This window comes from Eretmochelys imbricata, chromosome 1 (genome assembly GCF_965152235.1).
Source record: "Eretmochelys imbricata isolate rEreImb1 chromosome 1, rEreImb1.hap1, whole genome shotgun sequence".
NCBI lineage: Eukaryota > Metazoa > Chordata > Testudines > Cheloniidae > Eretmochelys > Eretmochelys imbricata.
The window spans coordinates 355,970,731-355,981,717 of record NC_135572.1 but is presented as its reverse complement, the minus strand read 5'-3'; the positions used below and the strand labels follow the sequence as shown (position 1 = coordinate 355,981,717).

At 68.0% G+C, this 10,987-nt stretch overlaps 1 protein-coding gene across 1 annotated transcript in view; it reads right to left on the bottom strand.

Moving 5' to 3' along the window:
* Window positions 1-5,929: 5,929 nt before the first annotated feature.
* Window positions 5,930-10,987, bottom strand: part of KCP (kielin cysteine rich BMP regulator) — a 50,646-nt gene continuing 45,588 nt past the window's right edge. Inside the window, 9 exon segments of the mRNA XM_077807924.1 lie at window positions 5,930-6,147; window positions 6,643-6,949; window positions 7,472-7,636; window positions 7,845-7,946; window positions 8,147-8,258; window positions 8,586-8,758; window positions 9,084-9,226; window positions 9,815-9,917; window positions 10,488-10,576. Coding sequence (XP_077664050.1) covers window positions 5,930-6,147; window positions 6,643-6,949; window positions 7,472-7,636; window positions 7,845-7,946; window positions 8,147-8,258; window positions 8,586-8,758; window positions 9,084-9,226; window positions 9,815-9,917; window positions 10,488-10,576 — 1,412 coding nt within the window.

The following is a 10,987-nucleotide window of genomic DNA, read 5'->3' as shown; positions in this document are numbered from 1 at the left end:
ACGGCTTGCTGGCTCAGTGCCAGCCAGCAGCAGTAGTGAGCTGTTATCCCAGCCTGGGGAGTAATGGGCTCTGCCCCAGGTCACATCAACACTAGCTCCCCCTCACCCCTGTGCCAAGCTGGGCAATCTGGGGGGGGGGGAATGTGGGGCCCTGGAGTAGATGAGGCCAAGGGGTTGTGCCAGCCTGGATCCAAGGGCCACATCAGCTGCAGATGGGTGCTGGATCCCCTGGTGTCCCGAGAGAGGGACATGGTGGGCCAGGTACAATAGCCTGGGGGCAGACAGGGGGCAGACAGGGGGGGAGATGCTGCAGATCTGGGGACCAGAGCGGGGGAGGAGCGCCGGGGGACAGGAGCAGATAGGTGGGGAGATGCTGCGGAGCCGGGGAGCCGAGCGGGCGGGGGAGGAGCGCAGCGGGGCAGGAGGCAGACGGCTGGGGAGTCTCTGGGGAGCGGAGCCAGGAGGAGCGCAGGGGGGCAGGAGGCAGATGGGGCAGAGGGTAGGGGGAAGAGATGCTACAGCTCAGCTCTGGGAGCCACCGAGCGAGCGCAGGGCCGGAGCCAGGGGGCGAACACGGCTGGGCCCTGGCATGGACCCTCAGGGCTAAGGGACCCCAGGCCTTGGCCCCTCTGCCACACAGGGTGGGCCCTGTGCTGGGGGCACTTCCCCCCAGTCACTGGTGGGGCAGGTGCTGGCTAGGACCTGGACAGGCCACGCAGTGACGGGCGCTGCCCCCCTCTGGGCATGGCGGGGCACAGCAGCCTCCGCAGCTCCTCAGCCTGCCACAGGGGGGCACTAGAGAGCCAGGGGCTGCCCCTTCCCCGGGGTCTGGCTGCCCCATGGGTCACAGCCCTGCCTAGATCCCTGCCCCACTCCGCAGGGTCTGACCCAGCCCAGCGCACCTGTGCCAGTAGGTGGTGCCGCCATCCGGCCGCCAGCAGCGTCTCCAGCAGCATCTCGGTGCAGAAGCTTCCCTGGGGCCCAGCCCCACAGCCCTGGGGGGAGAAGGGCTCAGAGGGGTGGGGACGGTGCCAGCAGCCCCAGCCTGCTCCCCAGCAGCTGCTGCAGGAGAGCACAGGGGGGCACCGGGAGGGGGGCATCACAGCAATGTGCAAACTGGGCACTGGAAGCAGGGTCAGCCCCAGGGGGACTGAGTGGGGAGGGGGCTGGGGTAACAGGGGGCTGCGGGTCAGGACTGAGGGGCCCTGGCGGAGCTGGAGGGCAGGGGAGAAGGTTGCAGGGTGCTGTCCAGCTCACACCATCTCTTTGGCATTCATAGCCCATGTGCCCAGCTCATGCCAGCTGCCCCCAGCACCTGCCCACCCCCCACAGGAGCCATGGGCCAAGCTGCCCCACACTGGACCCTCCTGACCCAACCGGGTCCAGCCCCTGCCTGGCTTCCTGCCAGCGCAGCACCCCGGGGTGTCCCCAGCCCTGTCCCACCAAGCTGGCAATGGGGCTGTGGTCTGGCCCCTGGGGGCGAGGGGGTCACCAGCCCCCCCCACGTGGCAGCTGCCCAGATGTGCCCAGAGAGGCTGTGTGGGGCCAGTCTCACCTGGTGCGTGGCCCCTGGCCTCTGGGCCCCCTGCGGGTGGAGCCCACACAGCTCCCACAGGCTCGGGGCCTCCTGGGGCAATGGGTCCATCTCAGGCAGCTGGTGGCCTGCGGAGGAGGTGGTGATCAGCTCCCCTAGGGCTTGGAGCCAGGACCTGCCCCCCCCGCAGCACCTACCCCAGGGCACCCCCCCCAGCTCCCCTGCGCCAGGCCCCAGGACTCCCCCCCCATGTCTGGCACTACTGGCCCCGGTGATGGGGTCCCCCCCGGCACCATGGCCCCAGGGGGCTCGAAGCCTGGAGGGGGTGGCTGGGCATCCCACAGACAGGTAGGTTGGGAGAGGCCGGACCAACCCAGGGAGGGGCCGCAGTGTGCCGAGGCTGGGAGCTGGCCCGGGCTGGCAATGGGCTAAGGATGCCCCCCAAGTGGGCAGTGCCCATGTCCCCAGCCTGCAGATGCTCACAAGGGGCAGCCAAGGAATCAGCCCTGAGCAGATGCAGGGCCCTGCCACGCTGTCCTGCGCCCATCACCCCAGCCTCTGCACCATGCCGGGGGGCAGCTGGTGCCCCATGTGTGTGTGGGGGGAATCGTACCTGGTGGTGGCTGTGTCAGACGCCCGGCTCCCTGGCTGCTGGCAGCTCCTCAATTATGCAGGGGCACCAGGTGTCAGGTTCGGGACATCTGAGCTGCAGTGTGGGGGTTGGGCGGGGGGGCCCATCTCCCTCCACTGCCCATGGCTGTGCTCTTTGGGGCAGGTGCCCTCCTGCCCCTATCCTGGCAAAGGGGTGCCCCACCCCAGTTTGCAGCCTGTGGTGCTGGGGGGTGCCAGGCCCTGGGGCGGGACGTGGCCACCCGGTGAGTGTCTCGGGCTGGGTGCTGTGATGGCCTGTCTGACCCACTGCGATGGGCACAGCTGGGCACCTGCCAGGGGGTCTTGGCACTGGGCTCTGAGCCTGGCACGGCTCTCCCCCTGCCTCCTGGCACACGGCCACTGCCCCCTGGCTCCAGGGCTTTGGGTCCCTGGCTGAGCTTCTGGCTGGTGCCTGTCCCTGGGGCAGAATGGCCCATAGGGCCGGGGGGATGAAGGGAACCACCCCCCCCCCCCCGCAACCCGACCCTCAGGGCATTTTGTCAAGGACCCTCCGGGGAGGTGGGGGGTGGTGTAGGAACAATCCTGAGCAGGTCTATAGCAGCAGCCGGACCCACTGCCCTCCCAGAGCTGGGCAGAGAACCCAGGAGTCCTGGCTCCAGCTCGGCTCCCGGTGGCCCACACTGTGGGAGGCTCAGGTGAGATCAGTCCCCCCCCCCCGCCCCCGCAGATCTCCCGCCAAGCTGGACTCTCCTTTGCCATCACGGGGCGCTGGGCTGACGGCAGCGTTGCTCCGAGGGGCTGGGCTCCGTCTGTGCCAGCTGCAGGCAGCCTCCCCCCAAAGCATCAATGGAACCCGGGGGGGGGGGATGGAGAGAAATGGGGGGAGGTCACAGAGCCAGTGACCAGCCCCCATCCCAGGGAGAGGGAGCTCCGCAGGGCGCCAGGCGGCATCCGGAGACATGCAGCTCGCGGGCAGCACTAGTGATTTCACAGCAGCAGGGCCAGGGGCGTGGGCAGGGCAGGGCCGAGTGCCCTGGGGGACGACCTGCTGGCTCCTGGTGAGGATCTGGAGGGCACCTGGGAAGACTTGGCCCCAGGTGCCCAGAGCACTGCGGGGGTGGGGGGGATTTCTGCCCACAGAGAGCACCTGCCGCGATACAGATGGGCATCGCTGGCACCTGGCCAGGGAGCTGCACCCCAAGCCTTGGGGGCCAGGTGGGCAGTGGGGAGCCACTGCTGCCAATGCACCCCTGGCAGGCTCCTGGGCAGGGCCACCCAGGGACTCTGAGCCAGCTGAACCCTGCCACTTAGCTGCCCCTGCAGCTGGTGCGACTGGGCCCCATGGGGCGAGCCAGTCACAGGAGGGGCTGGGCTCGTTGCGGCCCCGACTCCACAGGCCACACTGGGTCGTGGGCAACGTCGCAGGGCTGCCTGAGCAGCAGATGCCCGGGTGATGGGCCACAGGCCCCCACTGGCCAGAGGCCGCTGCCCAAGGACCAGATGCTTGCCCATGGTTACCACGTTTATTGCTGTGGGCACAGGGGTGCCCAGTCCCCACCACACTGATAAATACCCTTGCCCCTGTCCAGCCAAAGGGGCACAGGGGTGGCACAATCTGCACCTGGCACCTTTCCCCAAGGCCAGGGGGACTGGCCAGCCCATCTGTGCCAGGACACAGCACCCCGTGTGACTGGCACCTGATGGCGGACGATGCCACTGGGTGCTGGGCAGGGCGGGGTACGGGCAGGGGTGGATCCAGACCGGGGGGGGGCTCCATGCCAGCCTGCATGCCCAGCAATACTAGTGCCAGGGCACCGTTACCCCCAGGGGGCCTGCAGGACTTGATGCTAAGGGCATGGATGGGACACCGAGACCTAGGGGGTACTGGGGATAGAACCCAGGAGTCCGTTCTCCCCACTCTGTGCCGCCGGGGCTGGTGTTCAGGAAATGGTCCTCAAGCCATTGCAGCTGGGCGTGTGGGAGCCATGGCCAGCCTGGCACCCTGCCCCTCCCTGCACCCCCATGGCTGCATGCCCTGGCTGGGGCAACCTGGGAGGGGATCCGAGGGGAAAAAGAGGGGACAAGGGGGTGGCAGACCCTTGCCTCCTCCCTGTGGGTGGGGGAGGAGTATTGGAGCTGCCAGGCTCCCTGTGGGTCCCCCATGGGTGCTGCAGGGGTCATATCTGGGGCACCAACTGGGAGTGTGGCCAGCCCCGGGGCCATGGCGGAGGACGCAGGTGTGAGGTTATTGGCATGAACTGGGACCGTATAGATCATCGTTGCAACTGTCCTGAAGTGGCACCAAATCTTGTATAAAGGGGGTCAAATGAGGTGTCTAAGACAAGGTTGGGGTTTGCTGGTTATGATTCTGCTGTCTGCTTGTGTGTATTGTTTTTGTAGTTGAAATTATGAACATTGGCTCTCTACTGTCTGTAGTTCAAACTTGTGCTGTGCTTCTGGGTGACACCCCCAGACACGTTGGTGTCAGCTCTGCCTAGCCGGCCGGATGGCCCATGAAGGACCATCAGCGACACACCTGACCCCTGAGAGAAGGCAGATACACCGTGCGACTCAGCCAGGTACGCAGGGACCTGCCTATGGCCAGACCTTTGAGGTGTTTCCAGGCTGTGTGAGGGGCAGCTTGTCTCTGGGACAAGGAAAGCAGAGACCACATGGCAGGAGACTGAGAAAAGCTGCGGCAGCTCCTCCATCTTGTCTTCAATCCTGCTTCTGCCCTCTGGAGGGACTTGGCTACACGGAAGCTCTGAACCAAGGACTGAACGACCCCTCCCAGCTGGGGACGTTCTCCAGAGACTGGATTTGAACCTGCCGTTTATTCCATCACTGCCACAAGCCTGAACCAAGAACTTGGCCATCACTGGATGTCATTGATTCCATTTCACCAATTCTAGCTCTCATCTGTATCTTTTCCTTTTATGAATAAACCTTTAGATTTTAGATGCTAGAGGATTGGCAACAGTGTGATTTGTGGGTAAGATCTGACTTGACTTGTATATTGACCTGGGTCTGGGGCTTGGTCCTTTGAGATCGAGAGAACTGTTTTTCTGCTACTGGGGTATTGGTTTTCATAACCAGTCGTCCCCATAACGAGTGGCCCTGGTGGTGATACTGGGAAACTGGCGTGTCTGAGGGAATTGCTTGTGTGACTTGTGGTTAGCCAGTGGGGTGCACAGAAATCCCAGCCTTGGGCTGTAACTGCCCTCTTTTCAGCAATTTGTCCTGAACTGGCACTCTCAGTTGGATCCTGCCAGAACCAGCATTGTTACAGTGGGCGTCCCAGGGGCTGTGGGAGGGAGCGTGGCCGGCCCCGGGGCCATGGCGGAGGACGCGGGCGTCCCAGGGGCTGTGGGAGGGAGCGTGGCCGGCCCCGGGGCCATGGTGGAGGACGCGGGCGTCCCAGGGGCTGTGGGAGGGAGCGTGGCCGGCCCCGGGGCCATAGCGGAGGACGCGGGCGTCCCAGGGGCTGTGGGAGGGAGCGTGGCCGGCCCCGGGGCCATGGCGGAGGACACGGGCGTCCCAGGGGCTGTGGGATGGAGCGTGGCCAGTCCCGGGGCCATGGCGGAGGACGCGGGCATCCCAGGGGCTGTGGGAGGGAGCGTGGCCGGCCCCGGGGCCATGGCGGAGGACGCGGGCGTCCCAGGGGCTGTGGGAGGGAGCGTGGCCGGCCCCGGGGCCATGGCGGAGGACGCGGTGTCCCAGGGGCTGTGGGAGGGAGCGTGTTCGGCCCCGGTGCCATGGTGGTAGGTGTGGGCGTCCCAGGGCTCAGAGGCTGTCGTAGATGACCCGGGGACAGGCCTCGGGCAGGATGCAGTGGGCCTCGTGCTCGACCCGCCCGGCGGGGCACTGGCACCCGGGCACGCAGGGCGTGAAGCAGCGAGACTCGATGGCCCCCAGCGGCGCATCCTTGTTGTAACACGTCTTGGGGCAGGGCGGGCCGCACTCGTCGAACACGTAGCCCCGGTCCTTGGGGCAGCCGACGGCTGGAGGGAGATGGAGAGGTCAGTGCCAGGGCTCGGGGGGGGAAGAGGCAGTCCTGGGACCTGCCTCCCCCCTCAGCCCAGGCTCAGCCCCGAGGGTGAGAAGCCAGAACTGTCCCCGTGGCCATGGGGCCGGCCTGAATTTCCCCAGGGGGTTGGGGCTGTGCCCACCACCTGCCCCTTCTGCACCCCTGCATCTGGGCTAGCATAGGGCCTGCCCCCCTGCAGGGCTCCCCCACAATCTGAGCCAGCACAGGGCCTGCCCATCCCCAGGTCCTGTCCCGCCCCAATCTGAGCCAGCCCAGAACCTGCCCCCCAGGGACTCCCCCCACTGATCTGAGCCAGCCCGGGACCTTCCCCCTCCCCGGGGCTCCCCCCCTACCCCGATCTGAGCCAGCCCAGGGCCCGCCCCCCGACCGGTGGGGGTCACGGCCGGGCCCGGGGCTGCGAGGGTCCGGGTGGGAGGAGTGGGAAGCCCTGGCCCCCGCCCCCCCTCACCGCAGAGCGTGGGGGAGCGCCAGCTCAGTGTCAAGCCGGCCCGGCGGCACAGGGCGGCGTAGGCCTCCAGCGCGTCGCACAGGCAGGGCTCGGCCCCGGCCCCGGCCCCACAGGCACACAGGTCGTAGACGCAGGCGGCGAAGAAGGGCTCCGGGGGCACCAGGGGGTGGCAGGGCTCGAACGCCCCCGACTTCAGCACCTTGCAGCGGGCGTTGGCCTCCTTGCGGGCGCGGTAGCCGGCCTCCTTGCAGGGATCCACATCCTGCCCGTCGGCACACGGCCCGCCCGTGCCGTTACCGCTCAGCACCTGCCCCAGAGACGCCGTCAGCGCGGGGAGGGGGGATCGCCCCCAGCACCCACCCAGCCTGGAGACCCAGCAGAGCCCGGGGGCTGCAGGGAGGGAGGGCAGGGGCTGGGGGGCCAGCGCCCTATGGCGGTGCTAGGGCGCGCTGTCCTGCAGTAAGGGGGGGGGTCAACAGGGGGCGTTCTCCCCTGGCAGTCAGTGCTGGCCCCAATGCCCTGGTGTGGCACTGGGGGGCGCTGCAGGGAGTAGGGCAAGGGGGGCTGCCCATGTCCTGGCTACCTCCTCCCCATGGCTGTCTCCCTTCCGCATACAATTCCCCCTAGTTGGGGGTCGCAGCCCTCACTCCAGGGCACTCGGGGGTCATGATGGGCACCCCAGAGGGATACCGAGGGGGAAGGGAGCCGGCTGGGGGGCGTGATGGTGGAGAAGGGAGCCGGGCGGGGGGGGCGTTATGGCGGGGAAGGGGGCTGGGCTGTGGGCAGCCGGAGGACCTGGCTTGCTGTCCCCGGGGTGGCCCCCACTCACCCTCCAGCTGTTGCCGAAGGCGGCCTCGGAGCGGGCCAGCTGCCCCGAGCGCAGGCGGGTGTCGTCCTGCGGGTGGCCGTTGAAGTTGCCACACAGGCCGCACATGTGCCCCTGGTAGGTGCCGGGCACGCTGACCTCCAGCTGCGAGCGCCCAGTCCACAGGACCTGGGGGGAGAGGGGAGATGGGCAGCACCCCCCCAACGCGGGCACAGGGCCCAGCCAGCCGCCGGCCCCGGGCTGCATCACCAGCCAGGCGCGGTCTGAAATGCCTGCGTGACAATGCCCTCCCGCTGGCACAGCCTGGATCGGGGGCCTGGGGGCGGCACCCCAGCGGGCAGCGGCAGGGCAGAGGACCCCCAGGCCCGGCGGTTACCTTCACCCCGATGTTGGTGTTGAGCAGGACGGTGTTGGTTTGGCGCTCGACGTAGAGGTGGGGCTCCTTGAGGAAGGGCAAGGTCACCACCTGGCCGTCCACCTGGGAGGGAAGGGCAGGGGTTCAGCGGGCACCAGAGGACACCGGGGTCCCACCTGTGCGGCCTGGTTCCCTCCTGCCTCCAGGTGACCTCCCATAACCGCACCAGGGCCCTGCCCAGTGCAGGCTCCAGACCTGGCTCCGCCATGGGCAGAGGCTCGGGGTGCAGTGGGCGTCCGGCCTGGCACTGTCGCCCGTCTCACCCTGACCAGCCAGTCCTGCAGAAGCTGCACCACGGTGTCCCCGACTCGCACCGTCACCTCCTTGGTCCAGGCCACACCCGGGCGCCCCCGGTCGTCGTTGGTCACGTGGATGCTGCGGGCAGGAGACGGGCACAGGGTTTGTGTGTGGGGGGAGGGCTTTCCTCGGTGGGCTAGGGACAAAGCTGGGAACAGAACCCAGGAGTCCGGGCTCCAAACCGCCAACCACCAGACCCCATTCCCCTCCCAGAGCTGGAGATAGAACCCAGGAGTCCGGGCTCCAAACCTCTAACCACTAGACCCCATTCCCCTCCCAGAGCTGGAGATAGAACCCAGGAGTCCTGGCCCCCAGCCCCCTGCTCTCACTACTAGGCAGCCTTTCCCTTCCCCCCAGGCTCCCCTCCCTGGGGCTGTTGACCATGTCTGCTGTGCCCCCTCTCACCTGAAGTCCTCCCGCTGGCAGTCCTGGGCCAGGACGTAGGTGCAGGTGCCCTGGAAGTGCAGGATGCGCCCGTCGAAGGTGCGGTAGTGTGGGTCGCCGAAGGCCAGGCAGGTGGCGGGGCGGGGTAGGCAGCGAGGGCAGCAGGTGCCTGGCGCCAGGGCAGGTGTCTCATCCTGGGCACACAGGGGCCGTTACGGGGATGCGGGTGCCAGCCTCTGCCCCCGTAATGCCCACGGCTGGCTGCCCCTCTCCCATCCCCCTCCCGGCTTCCACCCTTCAACGCCCGGCGCTGGCTGCCATCCCCCCCAGCATGGCTATGGGACACCTCCCAGGGTAACGGGGTGGGCGCAATGGATCCTGGCAATGGGACAGTACTCACCCCCCAGTGGCCAAGGCAAGTCCTCAGGGGGGCCCCTGACCGGCCCCCCCATGGCTCAGCCAGGGAGCTCGACCAGCAGAGAGAGGGAGGGCAGGGGCCTAGCTGGGCCCCCCACTCACCGCGGCGCAGGCGGCCGGGGGGCAGGGCTGGATCTGGCAGTGCACCTCCCCGGAGACACAGGTGCAGGTCGTACAGGTGTCCACCTGCCAGCGCTCGCTGGCCGGGTACCGCTGGCCCTGGTAGGAGCAGGAGCCCTCTGGGTCTGAGGGCAGAGGATGGAGCCAGCATTGTGGGGATCCCCCAGGCCCAGAAGACAGCGGCCTGGGGGCAGGCGCCGGGTCCTGGCAAGGTGGCAGGACTGGCATGGCGCAGGCAGGGGCGCCAGGTCTGGCCCGCCCAGCACGGGGCCGGTATGCCGCCTGCCAGACGGTGCGGGAACGCAGAAGGCAGCGTGGCTGGTGATTCGAGCAGGGAGAATCAGGGGAGCCAGGACTCCTGGGTCTTACTCCCAGCACTGGTCTCTGTGCAGCGTGCAGAGGGCCCCCTTCCCCTGCTCGGTGCCTCAGTTTCCCCACCTGGGACGGAGGGCTGACACTGATCAGCCTCACCGCACAGGCTGTGAAGTTAGCCCCGCGCAGACTGGCACCATCAACTGGCACGCAGCCCCTTTAACCTCTTCCGTGCCACCTTCCGGGATCTGCCAGCGAGGGGCTGGCACCGCACTGGGCTCCCACCCGGGGGAGCAGCACGCCCCTAGGGAGCCTGGCATTGCGGAGTCACTGGCCTGCCATCCCTCCCCTCCTGTGGCGTGGGCCCTGCACCCGGCCAGCCCGCCAGGAGCAGCGCCTACCTTGGCACTCGTAGCAGCAGGAGCCGGGCATCCGCACCCGCCGCAGGCTGCCCTGGCACTCGACGGGCTCGCACGCCGCGACGTGGCACTCCACGTGGCCGCGCTGCGTGGCAGAGACAACGGAGAGGAGTGGGAGCCCGGCTCCACCCGACAGCCCTCCGCCCCTCTCCCCCCAGCCGGGCAGCCCCAGGCGCAGAGGGCACCGGTAGCCAGTCTGCACAGGGCACGCCTGGCGCGGGGAGACTGCTCCATCCTTTCCACACGGAGAGCCCTGCCCTCTGCCCCCCAAATGCAGCCCTTGGCCTCGCTGGCACACAGGTGGGCCTGCCCCCCGCCCCCCTGTTCCGTACCCCGCGCCCGCTGGCCCGAGAGGGGGCAGCCCAAGCAAGGTGCCATATGGCCTGTCCAGGGATCCCTGCCACAGAGCCAGGACTCCTGGGTTCCCTCCAGGCCCTGCTGTGGGGCCCCAGGCGAAGCCCCTCCCTGCCCGGCGCCTGGGGAATCGCCGGTTGTTTGGGAAGCGCTGGCTGGAGGGAGAGGGGTAGGGACACAGTCACGCCAGGCTGGGGGTGGGAACGGAGCCCCCAGGGCACAGACACACCAGGTGTGGGGGAGGGGATGCCCCAGGGCACAGCACCAGGCTGGGGTGGGGGCTGCCCCCGCTGGGGCTTACATGACAGGTGCAGCTGACACAGTCGTCCTCACTGTCCATCCAGCTCTCACCGTCCGACACCCGGCGCTCTCCAGCCTCTATCACACACTCTGCAAGGGAGGGTGGGGGTCAGCCGCTGCCCCAGACCTATGGGGATGGGCGCTGGGAACTGCGTGGGCAGACAGCCGCCCTGTGACCAGCAATGCCAATGATGGCGCAAGACAGTTCCTGGGGGGGCCACATGATGGGACGGGGGGATTCTCACACAGTCAGGCCTGTGCTGACCGGCAGTTTGCCATCACTAGGCTTCAGAGTTATTAGCTCTGATCTAGCACTGTGCTGTCTGTCTGCAGGGACGGGTGCTTGACAGACAGACAGACCTGGGGGAAGCTAACCCAGCGTCACCGCCTCGGGGTCCCCCTCGCCCGCTTGGCCTCTGCTGCCACTGAAGGGACAACTGCCCTGTGGCCTCTGTGCGTAGCCAGCTCCGAGCACCCCAGCCACAGGGCTCCGTGCCCAGC